This window comes from Geotrypetes seraphini, chromosome 1 (assembly GCF_902459505.1).
Source record: "Geotrypetes seraphini chromosome 1, aGeoSer1.1, whole genome shotgun sequence".
Taxonomy (NCBI): domain Eukaryota; kingdom Metazoa; phylum Chordata; class Amphibia; order Gymnophiona; family Dermophiidae; genus Geotrypetes; species Geotrypetes seraphini.
In genome coordinates this window covers 508,641,965-508,662,218 of record NC_047084.1, presented here as the reverse complement: position 1 = coordinate 508,662,218, position 20,254 = coordinate 508,641,965, and the positions used below count along the sequence as shown (strand labels likewise).

Below are 20,254 nucleotides of genomic sequence, written 5' to 3'. Positions count from 1 at the left end.
TGGGCATGCCGCCGCCAGCAGGGGGGGCACCAGCGGCGGAGAGAGGAGAGAGCAGCGCCAGCCCAGAGGTGAGGGCCGTGCACAGAACCGGCCCAAAACTCGCTTAGAGGTGGCCGGGGAGGAGGAGGAAGAAGCGGCGGCAGCGCCTGCTGCTGCTGCTGCTAGCCCGGCCCTTTCCTCGAACAGCGTGACCCATACCAACACACACACATATCCACGGGGAGCGCGCACGCAGCCACACACCCCCAGACCCCTCCCCCGCTGCTCGAAGGCGCTGAAGGTGGAGAGCACGTTGGAGGGGTGTCCGGGCTATTCCGGGGGCATGAAACGCAAGAGCGAGAAACGGAAACGGACCCTCAGAAGGAAGACCTCGGGGCAGATGGTGAAGAAGCCCAAGGAGGAAGGGGACGAGGAGGAAATACGATCGATGCTACGCCAAAATGGCAGCATCGCTTTTACAGGTAAGGGCGAACGCAATGAGGCGCTGCTTCTCCCCCCCACCTCACGCACAGCTTCCCCGGGTCCGTTCCCCCCTTCTCGGTAGTCGCTGATCGGTCGGTTCAGCCCGCTCCTAATCGCCTGCGTTCGTGCAGCTTCGGAGCGCGCTGGGAGATAAACTGAATGCTGGGGATTAAAAGGGGTGTGTGCACGTGCACAGGGCGGACACTTCAGCAACTTTGCGGTCTGGAGCGGCCGTTGTGCTGCTCTTTAAATAATAAAAAAAAAAAATATGGCGACCCGCTGTGGGGCTTCAGAGAAATGGGGGGGGGGAGGGGGGAAGGTCGGTACGTGCCCGCTGTGGCTCCCAGTCCCTCCTAGGGCGTGTGGTTGCATTATGACATCACATATCTCCGAGGGAGGTGCACGCCCCCCCCCCTCTCGAGGGTTGAGGAGGTATTGTGATGTCACAGACGCGCTAACGAGGTATCGTGATGTTATGCAGTTGTGCCAGGTGCAGCAGAACTTTCTTAGCGTTAGCTTACAAGTGAGCTGCAGTCAAGCATCAGGATGTTCTTATAATTTAATTGTTGACTTTATTCTTGTTGGTGCTATGTGTAATCTCACAGTGATGGCCATTAAATAGTCACCTCAGGGCAATCCATTAAAAAGTAACCTCAGGGCAATTCAGGGATTTCTCTCATTTTTTGTACAGCCTGATTGTTAAGATGTGTACAACTGAAGAAACTAGCAAAATATGCACTGGATTTTGACATCACTTTTGTAGGATTTTTTTTATTTATTTACAACTATGAGCTATATTGAAAAAAGACACACGGGCTGTACCAAAACTAATGCAAAAGATGGCATAAGTTTTATTAACTGATGACATTGGTTGTTCAAATTGCACACATTGGTAGAGTAACCTTTCCTCTATGCAGGTGTTTCAGAATCTTTTTCTTCATTGCAGGTGAATAATGGATGTCAAGCTGAAGCAACCTGCCATCATTGAATTTTTGACGGAGAGGTGCAGGCTGTCCGACATCCACAGAGGGCTACAGAATGTTTACTGGGCTACATTCTGTAGCCGTCTGTGGATGTCGGATAGCCTGTAGTACTCCTTTGTCAAGAACTTCAGCTTGGAATCCATTATTCACCTGCAATGAAGAAAAAGATTCTGAAACACCTGTATAGAGGAAGTTACTCTACCAACATGTACAATTTGAACAACCTATGTCATCAGTTAATAAAAGTTATGCCCACTTTTGTATTAGTTTCAGAATAACCCTCAGATGTATATGTATATTATCCCAGGACAAGCAGGCATGATATTCTCACATGTGGGTGACGTCATCTACGGAGCCCCAGCGCGGACAGCTTTTCAAGCAAACTTGATTGAAGTTTCAAGTTTGCACACTGCACCACGCATGTGCATGCCTTCTCGCCCACTAGAGGGCGCATCCCACCTCGTGGTCCTCAGTTCAATTTTTTCCGCGGAGCCAGAAAGCCCTGTGGATTTTGAGCTCCCTTTGCCTGCCTTTCTGCCACCGCGTCTGAATTCCATTCGGTCGCTGTGCTTCTATTTTTGTTTTTTCGTGTCGTTTCGATTCGTTTTTAAAAAAATATATATATATTTTTCTTTTCGTTGGGCTCCGGGGGCTCCCGGCAGCCGTGGCCGCGGGCGTCGCTCGTTCCCGTCCTGTTTCATCGTTCATGTCCCGTCCTGTGACGGGCTTTAAAAAATGCAGCCGGTGTGAGCGGTTGCTCTCCATAACTGACCCCCACCGGTGGTGCATAATTTGCCTGGGCCCAGATCATCCTACGGCCTCCTGTGACCGCTGTTCCACCTTCCAGCCCAGGGCTCTCCGCCGCCGACGGGCGAGAATGGCGGAGTTGTTTGTGGTTGACCCCGCGCCTCTGAAGGCCTCGGCTTCGGCCCCGGCCTTGACCTCGGCCTCGGCAACCTTGGGGGCCTCGGCTTCGCCTCGTCCCTCGACCTCGAAGTCGACGTCGGGGACAAAACCTGCCTCGGGTAAGTCCTCCTTTCCATCCCCTACAGGGTCTGCGTGTTCATCTCAGTGCCATTTCGGCCTTCCATCGACACCTGGATGGACGCGCTCTTTCGCTTCATCCTTTGGTGACACGCTTCATGAAAGGATTACTCAGGGTTTGTCCCCCTCTGAAACCTCCTCCCGTCGTGTGGGATCTGAATGTGGTTTTGGCTCAACTGATGAAACCTCCCTTTGAGCCAATCGACAAATCTCTTTTGAAATTTCTGACTTGGAAGGTAGTTTTTCTGATTGCACTCACATCCGCACGACGGATTGGTGAGTTGCAAGCTTTGGTTGCGGACCCTCCTTTTACTGTGTTTCATCATGATAAGGTGGTTCTCCGCACCCATCCGAAATTTTTACCAAAGGTTGTGTCTGATTTCCACCTCAATCAGTCCATTGTCCTTCCTGTGTTCTTTCCGAAGCCCCACTCCCATCCTGGCGAGACGGCGCTTCACACGCTTGACTGTAAGAGGGCGTTAGCATTTTACCTCCAACGCACCAGGTCTCATAGGAAGGTTCTTCAATTGTTTTTGTCCTTTGACCCTAATCGCTTAGGACATCCTGTTTCCAAGCGCACCTTGTCCAACTGGTTGGCTGCTTGTATTTCATTTTGCTATGCTCAGGCTGGTCTTCCGCCCCCGGGTCGAGTCACGGGGCATAAGGTCAGAGCGATGGCAGCTTCTGTGGCTTTCCTCCGTTCTACACCTGTGGAGGACATATGCAAGGCTGCCACTTGGTCTTCGGTTCATACGTTCACCTCCCACTATTGTCTGGACACTTTGTCCAGAAGCGACGGCCGGTTTGGCCAGTCGGTGTTACGTAACCTGTTTTCCTGAATTGCCATCCTCCCACCTGCCCTTTTTTGGTTGGCTTGGAGGTCACCCACATGTAAGAATATCATGCCTGCTTGTCCTGGGATAAAGCACAGTTACTTACCGTAACAGGTGTTATCCAGGGACAGCAGGCATATATTCTCACAACCCGCCCACCTCCCCGGGGATGGCTTCTTTGCTAGTTATGGAACTGAGGACCACGAGGTGGGATGCGCCCTCTAGTGGGCGAGAAGGCATGCACATGCGTGGTGCAGTGTGCAAACTTGAAACTTCAATCAAGTTTGCTTGAAAAGCTGTCCGCGCTGGGGCTCCGTAGATGACGTCACCCACATGTGAGAATATATGCCTGCTGTCCCTGGATAACACCTGTTACGGTAAGTAACTGTGCTTTACGAGCATAATCCGTTCCAGGAGCATGCTCGTAATCCAAAATGCTCGTTTATCAAAGCGAGTTTCCCCATAGGAAATAATGGAAACTCGCTTTGATGTGTTCCCCCCCCCCCCGAGAACCGGCATTGCTCCTCTCGAAGGCCCCCCGCCTGCGATCAGGCACCCCCCCCTGCGATCCGGCACCCCCCCTGCCTCGAACCGGCACCCCCCCGCCACAATCCGCCCCCCCCCCCCGCCACGATTGGGCACCCCCCGGCCACGATCCGACCCCCCCCCCCCGACACGATTGGGCATCCCCCCGCCACGATCCGACCCCCCCCGCCACGATCTGACATCCCCCCGACACAATTGGGCACCCCCTCCCCGCCGCTTCTTACCCTCATCTGGGCACTCTTGAAGATCGGCCTCCTCGTCTGCTGGGCCTTGAGCATGCTCAGATGTCGGATCGTGTCGGGGGGGGGGGGTCGGATCGTGGTGGGGGGTGCCCAATCGTGTCGGGGGGGGTCGGATCGTGGTGGTGGGGGGCCCAATCGTGTTGGGGGGGTCGGATTGTGGCGGGGGGGTGCCGGATTGCGGGGGGGGGGGGTGCTCGTAAATCGAGCCATGCTCGGTTTCCGAGGCACCGATTTTGCAAATGTTTTGCTCGTCTTGCAAAACACTCGCAAACCGGTGCACTCGTAAACCGAGGTACCACTGTACCTGAAAAATTATTTTCTCTCTTTTTACATTTCTAGCCAATTTTTCTTCCACATGCACTTTCACCAGATGTATCTCTCTCTTGGCTTCTTTCAGTTTCATCTGGTATTGCTTTCTGTGCTTCTGTCTTTTTATATTTCATGAACGCCAACTTTTTTTGCCTTTATTTTCTCTTCCAGTAGTTTGGAGAACCATATCGATTTCCTTTTTCTCTTTTTTTTTTTTCCTCACAAGAAGGTCAATAGCCATTTTTATTGCTCCTTTCAGCTTGGACCACAGTTTTTCCACTTTTCTCTTAGGTCCTTCCATCCTATCAGCTCTATCTTGAAATACTCCCCCTTTTTTACTAAAGTCCACACATTTGAAATCCAGGGCTTTCAGTTTTATGTGGCCACACTCCACTTTAGCTGTTATATCAGAAAATAGAGAGTAGGTTTAAATGGTCAATAATCTCAATGGAGAAGGGTAAATAGTGAGGTTCCCCAGGGGTCTGTGTTGGAACCGCTGTTTTTTTAACATATTGTTCAATGATCTAGAGATGGGAATAACTAGTAAGATAATTAAATTTGCTGATGACACAAAGTTGTTAAATCATAAGAGGATTGTGAAAAATTTCAAGAGGACCTTGTGAGACTGAACGACTGGGCATCAAAATGGCAGATGATGTTTAATGTGAGCAAGTGCAAAGTGATGCATGTGGGAACGAGGAACTTGAACTGTAGCTACGTGATCCTGGTTTCTCATATGTTAGGAGTCACCACTGCCCAGGAAAAGGACATAAGAACATAAGAAGCGCCTTCTCCGGGTCGGACCTTTGGTCCATCTAGTCTGGCGATCCGCACAGGCGGAGGCCCTGCCAGGTGTACAATGTAGGTGTCATTGTTGAGGATACATTGAAACCCTCAACTCAATGTGCGGTGATGGCTAATAAAGCAAATGGAATGTTAGGAATTATCAGGAAAGGAATGGAAAACAAAGATGAAAATGTTGTAATGCCCTTGTACCGCTCTATTGTATGGCTGCAACTTGAGTACTGTGTACAGTTCTGGTCGCCGTATCTCAAAAAAGATATAGCAGAATTAGAAAAGGTACAGAGAAGGGTAACAAAAATGATAAAAGGTTTAGGACGACTTCCCTATGAGGAGAGGCTAAAGCGGCTAGGGCTCTTCAGCTTGGAGAAGCGATGGCTCAGGGGTGATATGATAGAGGTCTATAAAATAATGAGTGGAGTGGCAACGGTAGATGTGAATCGCGATGAAGTTACATGCCATGAAGTTACTAAGTAGTAGATTTAAATCAAACCGGATTGATTGAGTTGGAGCTCTGTAGACAAAACCCATGTGGATAGTAGTTCCATCTTTTCTTTTCAAAGTTTCCCCAGGTCCTCTGCATTTCAGTGGCTTAGATATTGATCTTTACATAGAGAGCTACACCTCCACCTTTTCGACTATTTTTATCCTTCCCAAAAAGATTATAACTCAGTATGTTTGCGTCCCATCCATGGGAATCACTGAACCATGTCTCAGTGATAGCAACAATATCCAAGTCTGCCTCTTAACATCAGGACTTGCAGATCATGATTTTTGTTGCTAGTCTGCAAGCATTTGTGTTCCAGCTACCTTTCAGGGGCAATTTCATTTTTTGTATAGTTTTTGTGTTTAGTCTCACTTCTTGTTTAGAAGTGTTGCTAAAATTGTTGTTTCCATTGCTTTCTTTATTACTGTCATATCTTGTCTTTAGCTGGGGGTGGCCACCAAAAGTGTCCTGCATACATATGCCACCCCCATCTTCTAGTTTAAATGCTTAGAAACATATTGCCTGAACTTCTCAGCAAGGATTTTTTTCATGCCATAAGATGCAGCCCATCATTACAAAATAGTCTTGTTTTTCCTCGTATTTTCCCATCCTGTTATGTACCTTGTCACCAAACCAGCCCTGAAAGCAAGAGTCCAGGTGTTGGCCGATGGCAAGATTCAAAGTTTGTTAAAGCTCTTCTTTACTGAAGGAGCTGCTGGTGGTCAAAAAAAGTTTAAAAAATTAATTTTAATCAAAAACTAAACACCGATACCCTCACTCCTTCAGTGTTTTTAAAGTGGGCAAATCTCTATTGTTAGCCAGGTCAAACTTTTAAAGCTGATGTTGTTAATCACTTGGAAGCAAATGACCTAGCTAGTAATACCCCACTTGTGGTGCAGAAAGCTTTTCGGGAGCTGGGGGAGGGGTTAAAACCTTTTGTAAAGACTGTAGCTTTTTTGGAAGTACTGCCTACTTATGGAAAAGGAGAGGAAAGAGTACTAAATATTATGAACTTCAATATGTGGCTCAAAGCCTGGTATCATCAAGAAGGCTTTTGCCAAACCCAAACCCTGAAGCTGAGACAGCCCAGGAGGAAGCTGTAAATCACAGCTCTTCCAAACCAACCTACTATCCTTCTTTTTTTTTTTTTTTTTTTTTTGAGACTTTAATTGACTTTTATTGTGTAAAACACAAAAAATGGTCTTGATCCTCCTACATTGGCTTTGGAGGAGCTCTAGGAGGTGCACCCGCAGGCCTGAACCTGGGCGGCGGAGTGCGGTCCTTCCTGGCTTCCCGGGAGCGGTTTCTCACCACCTTGCTGTGGATGGCACAGCTAACACAGTAGTGCAACCTACTATCCTTCTAAGCGCTAATTTCTCCAGTATCAGATTGCAAAGATACTGTGTGGGGAGGGGACATCAAAAGCTCAGAGAAGGAAAAGCCCAGTGTAAACTACAGCCCTACACCTCATGACCAGAGAGGGAGCCAAAGATCACAGAACATGTTCCCTCAGCCTGGAAGTTTGTGGTGGGGCACACACACACCTTAAACAGGTGGGGACCTTGGTTAGAGAGGCAGAAGCAATGACAGAGGCAGGAAGCACAGGAGCACACATGGCTGGATGGACACAGCCAAAGACTGCTGAGGAAATAGACATAGTATAGGCAGCCAAAGCCTTGAGGCAAGCTCAGCACAAGCTATGGAATGGGACATGGAAACCAATAGCAATGAAAGTCTGTTGAAGTAAGGCAAATGTTTTTATTAAGAACGGGTGCTGTGCTAATGTCCTGTGCTTATCAGAGAGACTGGAAGAAGTTAAAGAGACTGGCTGAGGCCACTATAAAGTGAAATTGATACAGAAAGGTGGAGGGGGGGAGTTGCAACTGTTTTTTTTTTTTTTGCAGTGAAAGGGCTGATGGGCAGAGTCTGTGGGTTTGTGGGATTATTTTCCAACCATACTGTGCAGATTCCGCAACCCTCCATCAGCATTAGGTGCGCTGAGGGGTACCCAAGTATAAAAGGCTACAGGATTCTGTTTGGTACCATACCAGCAGGTTTTTGTCAAAGCAAGAAAATTGGAGTTTAAAGGAGCCAGAGTGAGCATGTTTGTTTAAGGACTTTTGGACTGAGACTCTGAACATTCTATTTGTGGAGTTTTTTCTTTTTGATGCAATTGCATTTTTTTGTGAAGAGCCACAGGCTCAAGGACAGTGCCACGCAGATGGTGTGCACAGCCTAAAGACTTGTGTAACTGATGGGAGCATTCTGACAGTTTTTTTGTTAGTCTTAGTTTCTTCCCTAATTATAGTCAGTATTTGTCTGGTATTTCTGGTAGCCGAGGATCCTGGAAGACATTTCACTATTTTGGGCGCCTTGACTTGTGTTCCAAGATTAATGCCTTTGATGATGGAATCTCCTAATGGCAATAATTTTCTGGTTTGAGCTTTTTTATTTTTCCTTTGGGGGTGCTTTTCTTCTTGTGTTACCTTCATTAGTTCTTGTTCCATCTCAATTTTTTTTCTTGAGCACTGCAGTGCACTAATGTAACAAAAGAATTCTGTAGGGGCAACAGTTGTGAGGGTGGGTGTTTCTGTGCCATATTAGAATAGCTTTACTGGGTCAGTCCAAAGGTCCATCAAGCCCAGTAGCCCATTCTCACAGTGGCCAATCCAGGTCACTAACCAATTCTTGCCAAATCCTGGTCAAAACCAATTCCTGCTTAAGTTTACAGAGGTCTTCCTTAATGCTAGAAAGTTAAAGACAGATGGGACAAGCCTTAAGCCACAAACAAATCCTGGTGTTCATAGAAACCGTAGCAGTGGAGTAGCTGAACCATCAAGTCCTAGGTTTATTAATATAAAAATAAACGATGAATAATAAAAACAACACAGTAATAAAAATATGAGTCCAACAAGAGCAGCTAATAGCTCACAATAAAAGAAGGCACTGGCTGTAAAATGTGAAACACAGAGTCCTAAATGCTGTGCCGATATAGTCAATAGCTAGTCCCAAATTGGTGTCGGTGTTAATCCAAATATAGCAAATCCACTGACAAATGGTGTAGCAGTGTGATGGACTTCAGTGGATGAGCTTTTTCTCAGTGTTGGAGTTCCCGAGCCGTCTCTTCCAGCGGTGTTTCATTATATTCATTGTAGCTTCATGTATTTATCAATACTTTATACAGATGGTGGTTTTCAGTAATGGAACCCTGATGAAGGCAAATACATTTGCCGAAACACAGACCATGTAGGGTCCTCGCTTCAGCTCATCCATTGACATCCATCACACTGCTACATTATTTGTCAGTGAATTTGCTACATTTGGGTTTATATTCTACCTTCACCAGTTACATTGAGATCAATTTGGGACTAGCTATTGACTATATTGGCACAGCATTTGGGTACTCTTAGAGGCAAATTCTATAAACGGCGTCCTAATTGTAGGAGGTGGTAGGTGTCCTACCGCTGTCTAACCAGCCAATCAGGACGCACGTTTAAAAAACAAAAACACCCCAAGGCAGGCTGCCTACATTGTAGGCATTTTTATGAACCTAGGGAGGCACAAAGGGTCACTTAAGCTCGCCCAAGGGTAGGCGTGGGCATGGTTTCACCCGAAAGTGGCTTTAGGCAAGCTTAGGCGGCCCTAGAGCCATGATAGGCACCTGACATATACATTTTAAATAGACGCGGCCACTGAACTGATCATGGCAAGGGAATCTCCCTGCCACGATCAGTTTAGCGGCCGCAGTAGGGAACTCATCCCCCTACGAAGTCAGCTGGCAGGAGGGATGCCCAGTCCCTCCTGCCGGAACCTCCAAAGCTCCCCCCCTGAATGCCCACGGCAGGATGAGTGCCCAGTTCCTCCTGCCGCCAACCCCCAAAGATCACCGGCAGGAGGGATGCCCAGTCCCTCCTGTCGGAACCCCCAAAGCTCCCCTTCCCCGAATGTCCGCAGCAGGAGAAGTGCCCATGCATCTACCACCCTTTCTGTAACAAAGCATTTCCTTACTCCTGAGCCTATCACCTCTTAACTTCAGGGAGAGCCCACAGAGGTTGTGATCTCAAAGTCAAGTTTTGTGACACCGTCTAGGGTTCTGACTCACAGTTTGGGGAGTCCTGTTTTGTTCTAATTGGTGCCACTTTTCTGTACAACTGGTTTTGATTAGTTATTTGATTTGTAATTGAAGATTTCATAAATTAAAAATAAGAGGAACTGCTGGCACTTCTCGTGCTTGCAATTTGACCCCAGGCAAATCACTTTGTAGCTCTCTGAGTCATAGCTGAATTGTCTTTAATTGGCTACATGAAATAATATTGGCTTCACTCACTGCATGCTGTCATGCAGTATAGCTGACTCAAGGTGACAGGCACAATGCCGGCATGCTCCTGAATGAGTTATCCGTAAAACATGTTGGGATCTTTATTTCAGCGGTGCTGTATGTTAGAAAAAAAATGTTCCATAGTGAATTAACCCCCTCCTCTACTAACACGTAGCGCGGGTTTTAGTGCCGGCAGCGGCGGTAACTGCTCTGATGCTCATAGAATTCCTATGAGCGTCGGAGCAGTTACCGCCGCTGCCGGCGCCAAAACCCGCACTACACATTAGTAAAGGAGGGGGCTAATTCATTTAAATTGTACATTCCATGTGGACATTTGCTGACAGTATAGGCCCACATATAAAAATGGGCTGACCAGTTCAAGGTTTTTGTTCTGGCGCAAACATTATGAACCATTCTGTACCCTGGAAATAAAGGAAGTTTTTTTGTTTGTTTGTTTGTAAATCTTGATGCAGATTTTACACCAGAGCGGAACCAGGTCGGTTCCAGAGTAATCTCTCACCGTCACCAGCAAACCCACAGTCATATTTTCAACTTTGCTGCGATCATATGTTGAACAAACAAACATTATTGTCTCCTGCTTAGAGGCAAACTTTAGATCAAGAGATTATTATACATTTAAAAGCATGTCTGCTCCGTTATATTGTATGATATCAGAAGCGGAAACTACAGATCTCAAGTGTTCACAGTCAATTACCAGAACTAATCTTGGTATATTGACTTTTCTAGTGAACTATCATTGATCTAAGTATATCCACTTTTTTCTTTTTCTTTTTTATATATATATGTACTGTTGTTCTTTATGTTCAATAATATGGTTTGATACTTAGCTCAGTTGTTACTTGTCGCTCGACTGGCAGTCTTTGCCTTATTTTGCCGTCCGACTGGCTGACTTTAGTCCAACCGACAGAAGATTTCCGTTTCGCTCTTGTTTCTTACTAAGAGCTTCTTCAGAATTGAACTATATGTTGTACAAATCTTTTGATTGAGTAAACTCCAGTGGTTTTCTGCCGATATTATACCTTTTTAGTGGTTTTTGAGCACAAACAAACGTGCCACATCGGGTAGCTGCTGACTTTCACGCCAGGCGTGTTCAGATTCAGTACCGTGCTATTGTCGAGATGTTTCGGCTGCTCGACAGCAGCACATGCCTTGCGGACCTTAGATCGAATGCTCCCTTTATTGGGGCTCACTGTAGCCCATCCTCCTAGTAGAGTTGTCCTGTTTCATTAACTAGTGTAAACTAGCTGAGTTAGTCCGCCATGCCCCTTCCCTTATTTAAAACCAGACTGAAAACCTAGAATCTTTGAAAATTGAGTTTTCCTCGTCAATACTGGGTATTGTTATTGATTCTTACTTACATTTAAGGACCAACTAAACTCGCTTATTAGAAAGTGTTTTTTTTCACAACCTTGTGCTGTATAATGAAAACTCTTGTTATGAAATAACTAATGAAAATAAGGTGCATTTTGTTCAAAGCATTCTACTACTTGAATTAAATATTTGGTATGTATTGCTTTGAACTAGTGATAAATTTCATAAAAGGAAGACATTTTTCTGCAATTTAATGGCATATTTCTTAACAATTTTTTTTTTTTTAATATGAACATGGCAGCAACATCTTCAAGGCTGAACTTATTAGAGCTCATGTTGAATTTTCAAAAAAAGAAAGTGGTTTTTTTTCAGCCTCCGTGCTCTGAGAAGATTGAGAGCACTTTTTCATCAACAACACTTGTCTGTATTGGCTCAATCAATCATTTTGTCAAGGTTGGATTACTGTAATTCAGTGTATTTGGGTCTTTCAAAAGGTCAGTCTGCAGAGACTTCAATTAAAACAGAACACTGCAGCTAAACTTATTTTCGGTAAGAGTAAATTCGATCACGTAACCCCTCTGCTCAAGGAATTACATTGGCTTCCAGTGGATCTCAGAATTAAATTTAAGTGCATTTGTATTGCATTTAAGATACTATTTGGCATTTTTGCCACTTTGATTCCTTTACGCTGGAATGTTCATAGATCTCATCTTGCCAGAAGTTCTCAAAAATTAAAACTTACATTTCCCTCTCTCAGTGGTTAAAAACAGAACCATTAAGAGATTTAGTCATTCTTTTGCTTTTAAATTAACCGAATTCTGGAATGCTTTACCACTTACATTAAGAAGTTTAGGTTCTTTTGCTTTATTCCGGAAAGTTCTGAAAACTTTTTTATTTGCTAAACATTTTGGAAATTAACTATCATTGTCAATTTTATGTATTATGTATTACATTATTGTTAACCGAGTCGAGCTCCTGTTGGTTGATGACTCGGTCTTTAAAACTAAGTTTTAGTTTAGTTTAGTCTATCTTTTTGATATAGCCTTCAATCCATAACCCCATTCCCCACTACCCACCAACCTAGCCAGCGATTAACCATTCCCCTTAACTGTATCCATGGCATCCTATTTGTTTGTCTTGTATGTTGAGATTGTAAGCTTATTCAAGCAGGGACTGTCTTCTTTGTGACTCTATACAGCGCTGCGTACATCTGGTAGCACTAAAGAGATAATTATTATTATTAGTAGTAGGGTAGTTGTGATTAATCTGAGTGTTTCAATCAGGATCTTCTCCCAAAATGTTAAGAGTCTACAAAAGCCAAATCTTTTCTCATGAAGGCAAAGCAAAATGGGGGGTAAATGCAATTTAATTGCTTTAAAATGAAATTAAAGATTTAGCTTCAGAACAGAGGAGCCACGCCAAAATGACGTGGATTGAAACATTTTACTGCACTAAGGCCCTCTTTTACTAAGCTGCAGAAGAGGTTTCTACTGCAGCCCAAAGCGCTAAGTGCTCTGGTGCTGCTCTGAGGCTCATAGGAATTCCATGAGCGTTGGAACATATAGCGCTCTGGGCCATAGTAGAAACCCTATGTACTCGCCAGATGAGTTACAATCTAAGTAAATTAAATTTTTCAGCTACACAAATTTTTAAATTTAATTCTATAGTTTTAAGTTAAAATAGTTTATCCCAGGACAAGCAGGCAGCATATTCTCCACATGTGGGTGACGTCATTTACAGAGCCCCGATCGGACACTCTCACAAGCAAACTTGCTTGAAGATCTTCAAGCTTGTGAGAGTACCGCGCATGTGCGGGTGCCTTCCCATTCGAGCTAGGGGGCGCGTCTCCTCCTCGTGGCCTCAGTTCTTTGTTTTCCACAGAGCCAGAAGCCCATTCCTCTGCTCTGCGAGATCGGAGTGCCTTTTGCACCACCGCTTACTTCGTTTTTTTATTTTCGGGTGAGTCGCTGTGCGACGCGATTTCAATTACAAAAAAAACAAACAACTTTTTTCTCCGACTTCCATCATTGACCCGGTTCTCCAGGTCTGACCTGGCCGGTTAGACTCGCAGGGTCGCTCAGGCCTATGTACCGGTTGGTCTCTGGTTTCAAAAAGTGCACTCAGTGCGGTCGGGTGATCTCTTTCACCGACCCCCACAATTGGTGCATCGAGTGCCTTGGGGCCGATCATCGTTTGGACTCCTGCTCGCATTGTGCTACCCTTTAACCGAGGGCGCTCCAGAGGAGAAGGGCCAGGATCCTCAAATTGTTTGGAAGCATGGATCCTGCTCCGGGCCCGACCTCGACCTCGGCAGGGGCCTCGGCCTCGAAGGCCTCAACTTCGTTGAAGTCGCCTTCATCTGTCAAGCCTTCGACTGCCTTGGCGAAACCTGTGGCTTCGGGTAAGTCTCCTCTTCCTTCCTCAAGTTCCCTAGCAAAGAAGCCTGCCCTGGGGTCTCAGGGGAGTGCGATGGCCCATGCCCTTTCTAGACTTCCTTCAAAGCGTGCCTCCACTCAAAGGGAATACTCTTCTTCGAAGTCGCCCTCGTTGGAGCGCACTGCTGCACCTCCTCGACCTGATCCGATGGTCTCAGTGCCAATGTTCGAGGACATGCTGAAGGCCATCTTGCAGATGCAGATTTCCTCGGTCCTGAGCCAGCTTTCCCTGGCTTCGACCTCGACCCCGGCTTGCCAGCCTGAGCACCCGCTCGACGCCCCTTGCGGGCGGCCTCTTCGGTCTCGACGGGTTTCCTCGAGCGGGTCTTCCTCTGCTACTTCCAGGCCCGGGTCCCCACCCCGTGTACCTCATTCGAAGCAGGTCTCGAAGTCTGCTCCTTGGAGGTTACCACCCTCGAAGAGGTCGAGGGACTCGCCTCCTCGGGGCAGATTCCCGGCCCCGCGTTCCTCGAGGCACTTCGGGGAGCCGGTGCGGTATCGCCACACTTCTCGCTCCAGTCGGAGGTCCTCCCCGTCAGTCTCCCTGGGTCGGGGTGGTTCGGGGTCGAGGACTCCTCCCTCAAGGCCCTCAGGAAAGGTGGTTTCACCTTTGGTTCCTCATACCCCGGGCTCTTCCCCCAGTGGGGGTCGTCGCAGGGGCTTCTCTGCCTCTCCAGGCCCTCAGAGCAGAACCTCTTCTCTGTCCTTCTTTTGGGACTCGGACATGCCTGCTCTTTATTCCCGGGAAGCGTCCCCGTCCTTTTCAGGGGCTCGACGTTCTGGATTCTCCTCGCCTTATGAAGCCCCTTCTTCGTCTCGGACCTCCTCTTTTGCTAGATTTGTCTCGGATGTGGGTAGGGCTCTCCAGCTGGATCTCCAGTCTGAATCCCGATTCACCAAGGAATACCTGGAAGAGTTGGAGCTGCCTCATCCCCCTAAGGAGTCCTTGAGGCTTCCTCTGAATCCGGTTCTCAAACTGACCTTCCTCTGTAATCTGGAAGCGCCTTATGCTATCCCGACCATCCCTTCCAAGATGGAGTCTCGAAACCGTATGGTACCATGTAAGGGTTTCGAGAAGTCATAGCTCTCCCATCGATCCCTGGTGGTCGAATCCTCTCTCAAGAAGTCCCACCCCTCCAGGGTCTATGCTGCCGTCCCCCCGGGCAGGGAGGGCTGGACGATGGACAAGTTTGGTCGCCGCCTGTATCAAAACTCGATGATGGCGAACCGCGTCCTTAACTACAATTTTACGTTTACTTCCTACCTCAAGCACTGCCTGAAGGATCTGCAGTCTTTCCTTCCTGACGTCCCCTCCCGCCATCAGCAGGCGTTCACTCACCTTTTGGAGGCGTTGTCCAGTATCCGTCTCTACATGCTGCAGGCCGTGTATGACGACTTCGAGCTGTCGTCCCGGGTCACGGCCTTTGCGGTGGCGATGCGTCGCTTGGCTTGGCTGCGTCTGGTGGACATGGACCCAAATTTGCAGGATCGCTTGGCGAATCTTCCCTGTGTGGGGAACAAGCTCTTCAATGACTCGATCGAAGCGGCCACAAAACGTCTCTCGGAACAAGAGAGATCCTTTGCCTCTATGGTGTGTCCTAAGGCAAAAGCCTCTCCTGTTCAGCAGTATAAGCTTCCTCCACGGCGCTATCCTCAGAAGTCCACTCCTCCTTTTTCTCGTCCGCTGCCTCGGCACCCTCAGCAGCAGCATCCGGGTAAGTCTCAACCGCCTGCAACGGCGAAGCCAACGCCGCCTTTTTGACAATTACGGGCCGGGCACCCTGGTGTCCTGCCCCCAGGAGCCTTCCCCCCTTCCCATCGGGGATCGGCTTCGTCTTTTTTACCATCAGTGAGTGATGCTGACGACTGACGCTTAGGTCCTCTCCATAATTCGATAGGGGTACTCGCTTCGCTTTCAGCGTGCGCCTCCATCCCAGTCGTTCTGGGAGTTTCCTTCCGACGCGGCACATCTTCCTCTCCTGCTTCAGGAGGCCCAGGCTCTTCTCCGCCTTCGGGCAGTCGAGGAGGTTCTGGAGTATCAACGGGACTCAGGGTTCTACTCCCAGTTTTTTCTGGTCCCCAAGAAAACCGGGGACTTGTGTCCCATTCTCGACCTTCGGGCTCTCAACAAATGCCTGGTCAAGGAGAAGTTTTGCATGCTCACTCTTCTGACATTGTATCCCCTCATGGACGAGGGGGATTGGCTTTGCTCCTTGGATCTGAAAGAGGCCTATAAGCACATCCCGATTCATCCGGCCTCTCGCCCATACTTGAGATTTCGGGTGGAGGATCTCCATCTGCCCGTGTTCTCCCCTTCGGCCTTGCGTCTTCCCCAAGGGTGTTCACGAAGTATCTGGTGGTGGTTACCACGGCCCTGCGGACGCAGGAGCTTCAGGTTTTCCCGTACCTGGACGACTGGCTGATCAAGGCGTCGTCTCGTTCGGAGGTTATCTTAGCGACCCAACTGACTATTCTTTTTCTACAGCTTCTGGGCTTCGAGATAAACTTTCCGAAGTCCCAGTTGTGTCCATCCCAATCTCTCCAGTTCATTGGTGCGGTGTTGGATACGCTGTGTCTCCATTCGTTCCTGCCTCGTCCTCGTCAGGATTCCATCATCCGCCTTTGTTGGCGGATCTCCCTCCTTTCGACCATTTCGGCCAAAAGCATGATGATACTGCTGGAGCACATAGCCTCCACCGTGCATGTGATGCCTTTTGCCAGACTTCACCTTTGCGTTCCGCAGTGGATCCTGGCCTCACAGTGGCGTCAGGATTGCGATCCGGTCTCCACCAGGATCGCGGTGACTCCTTCCTTGAAGTGATTTCTCCGCTGGTGGATGAGCTGTTCCAATCTTTCCAGAGGTTTGCTGTTTCATGCTCCTTCGGCACAGAAGATCTTGACGACCGACTTGTCCGCCTATGCGTGGGGACCTCACTTCGGCCTCCAGACACAGGGGAGTAGTACTGTCACATCAACCTGTTAGAGCTTCGAGCAATTTTCAACGCTCTCAAAACCTTTCTTCATCTGCTTCGCAACCATGTGGTCCTCGTCCAGACGGACAACCAGGTGGCCATGTATTATGTCAACAAGCAGGGGGGGTACAGGGTCCCTGTCTCTTTGCCAGGAAGCTCTCAAGATTTGGGAATTGGCGATCCACCACAACATCTTTCTCAGAGCAGTCTACATTCAGGGCCCGCGGAACTGCCTGGCCGATGGGCTCAATCGCCTGCTGCAACCTCACGGATGGTCTCTAAGTTCGCGGATTCTGTGTTGCGTAATCTGTTCTCCTAACTTGCCAACTTCCCTCCTCCCTTTTTGGTTAGCTTGGAGGTCACCCACATGTGGAGAATATGCTGCCTGCTTGTCCTGGGATAAAGCACAGTTACTTACCGTAACAGGTGTTATCCAAGGACAGCAAGCAGATATTGTCACAACCCACCCACCTCCCCGGGGTTGGCTTCTTTGCTAGCTATCTGAACTGAGGCCACGAAGAGGAGACGCGCCCCCTAGCTCGAATGGGAAGGCACCCGCGCATGCGCGGTACTTTCACAAGCTTAAAAATCTTCAAGCAAGTTTGTTTGCGAGAGTGTCCAATCGGGGCTCCGTAGATGACGTCACCCACATGTGGAGAATATCTGCCTGCTGTCCCTGGATAACACCTGTTACGGTAAGTAACTGTGCTTTTCCTTTTGTGAACATTCCAAAGTTCAGTCTTTGTAAACTGGTTACTATTGCAAAATAAAAAGGTTTTGGATTTGTTTGTTTTTTAACAATCCCAAGCAGAATACTTATCTTTCTGATTTCTTGCATCTCTTTAGCTCTTCTCCTTTTTGACTTTGCTTCTATTGATCTTCTTCCTAAACTTAGCTTAATTAAAGTAAAAGGAGAGAAGCTTTTCTCCCTGAGTGTCTGTGTTCTCTAATAAAATATAGCTAAAAAAAGGCCGGATACTGTAAATGGTGCCATTATCGGCAGCAGCCTATCACATGTGAATTCATGCAATGGCGCCGTTTACAGAATAGCGGCTTTCGTCAAAGGTAGGCACCAGAAATGTAGGCCAGGGTTAAGAACATAATGTTTCCAGTATCTACCCTTTGACGAGAATTGCATCTATGAAGGCCTAAGGTTGTTTTCAGCACTAACCGCATTTACTTCGACCTTAGGCGCCTCCATAAACACAATGAAGGTGCCTTTTTTCTAGGCACTGGTAGGCGCCTACATATTTAAAGGTTTTCTAATTTACTTTTAAATGGCTTTACCTATAAAGACCTAGATTCACTAACCTCACGGATCCGATCTGATTCGTGGGCGATCCAATCCGTGAGGTGGCCGGGTGCTCGATTCACAACGCGTCCGCATGCTAGTTAGGCCGATCGGAGACACGCCCCAAACTGACCACACAGATCACTGACAAGCGATCCCGACGCATGCACAGACTATCTTCTTTGCCAGCAGATGGTCTGCGCATGCTTACAGAACTGGAAACTTTTTACTTTGTGAGCCCATGGTTTTAACCTGCTTCAAACCCATGGGTTAAACCCACGGGCTTGCACTGCGGGGAAGGGCGAGCAGGAGAGTCAGGGCAGAGAGCGGGGTGGCAAGAGCAGGAGAGTACGGGCAGAGAGCAGAAATGCAGTTTCAAAATAAAACTGAAGTCCTTGGCTGAACACTTTTTTTTTATGGGAGCAAGCCGGCTCTTCTGAAAACTTTAAAACATTCAGGCTGGAAAAGTGTGCCACCTTACTGTAGACTAGCGTTTGCTGCTTGAGAATTGCAGGAGAGTCGGGGCAGAGAGCAGGGCAGCAGATTGAGCAGAAGAGTCGGGGCAGAGAGCAGGGTTTATGCTTGTTTTTGGAATGGCCAGCCCAGCCTGTGTGCCTGAATTTTGTTAGTGAATTGAGGCCCTTCCCATTTTGCATGCCATTTCCCCTCATTTGCATGCACGGAACAGATCAGGAGCGGATACGCTCAGAAGGAAGGTTAGTGAATCGGGTCGGGGTCTCAAAGTGGTCGGGACACGATCGGTGGGCTTAGTGAATCTAGCCCAAACATGGGCAACTCTGGTCCTCGAGGGCCAGAATCCAATCGGGTTTTCAGGATTTCCACAATGAATGTGCATGAGATCTATTTGCATGCACTGCTTTCAATGCATATTCATTGGAGAATCCTGAAAACTCGATTGGATTCCAGCCCTCGAGGCCCAGAGTTGCCCATGTCTGACCTAGCCATAAGTTAGGCACTGGCGCTGACTATTATTGTTAAGGACTGGCAGCTTAAGGACTGATTCTGATTCCTGAGAAGTGGTAATTGCAATTAGATCATTGGCTGCTTAAGGACTGATTCTGATTCCTGAGTTAATTGCATTTTGTTCTTGGCTGACCCCCTGATGCAGGCATTGTACACCAAAACTTAGAAACAGAGAAACATGATAGCAGATAAAGGCCAAATGGCCCATCTAGTCTGCCCATTCCAAGCCTGCTCGTTACACTCCATTCAGTATTTTATAGCCCTCTATCATATATCTCCCCTGAGCTGTCTCTTCTCCAAGCTGAAGAACCCTAGCTGATTTAGCCTTTCCTCATAGGGAAGTCGTCCCATCCCTTTTATCATTTTCGTTGCCCTTCTTTGTACATTTTCTAATTCCGCTATATCTTTTTTCAGATGCAGTGACCAGAATTGCATACAGTATTTGAGGTGCAGTTGCATCATGAAGCGATACAAGGGCTTTAGAACATTCTCATCTTTGTTTTCCTTTCCGGATAATTCCTAACATTCTATTTTCTTCTTAGTCACTGCCGCACATCGATTTGAGGACAGGCAGGATAAATAGTCTTAGAACTGGGTGACATCATTTTATGTGCAACCTAACCTGTTTGAAGACACCTGTTTGAAAATGCAATAATGTAACTCGGGGAATCGGGAACACAAAATAAAAATTTTTAAAAATCCACATTAACAATTACAATGAAGGAACCAAATCACAGTCAAATTCTTAGAATCAAGGACTGAAGCAATGACATTGAATCCAGCAGACATATATAGAGAAAAAAGCCTCAGAATCTCAATTGAGCACACTCTGTGCTTACTAATTCTGACACTGGCATAAAAAATCTCCCTCCAGCCTCTGCTGGTACAGTCTATCTCTGTGGAGTGACGATGTTTAGGAACATCGTCACTCCACAGAATTTTTTTTTTGTTTTCTCTGGATTTTCTTCTTTGTGGATATTTCGGGGTCAATTCCTTTTGTTTTTTGCTTGGTACAGTCTATCTTGCATAGTCCAATGAATTTCCAACCAAACAGCATTGAGAAAGTGCACCATGTTCAAAACTTCACGCAGTATGTCAAACAAAATAATTTGGGAGGTAAATCCAATAGTAGAATTTATCTTAAATTGATAGATCCTGAACCAGCAGAGGTTAGAATGAGTTTTTTTTTAAATGCCAGTGATAGAATTAGTAAGC

The 20,254-nt window shown here is 47.2% G+C and overlaps 1 protein-coding gene across 7 annotated transcripts in view; it reads left to right on the top strand.

The window, feature by feature from the left end:
* Window positions 1–285: 285 nt before the first annotated feature.
* The window catches only part of CDC14B (cell division cycle 14B), a 197,520-nt gene continuing 177,551 nt past the window's right edge, over window positions 286–20,254 (top strand). For all 7 annotated transcript variants that reach the window (XR_004537599.1, XM_033928382.1, XM_033928373.1 and 4 more), the window contains exon 1: window positions 286–461. Coding sequence is in view for 6 of the 7 variants with exons in the window: in XM_033928382.1 (XP_033784273.1) it covers window positions 323–461 (139 nt within the window). In the remaining variant the exon portion in view is untranslated. The remainder of the gene's footprint in view (window positions 462–20,254) is intronic.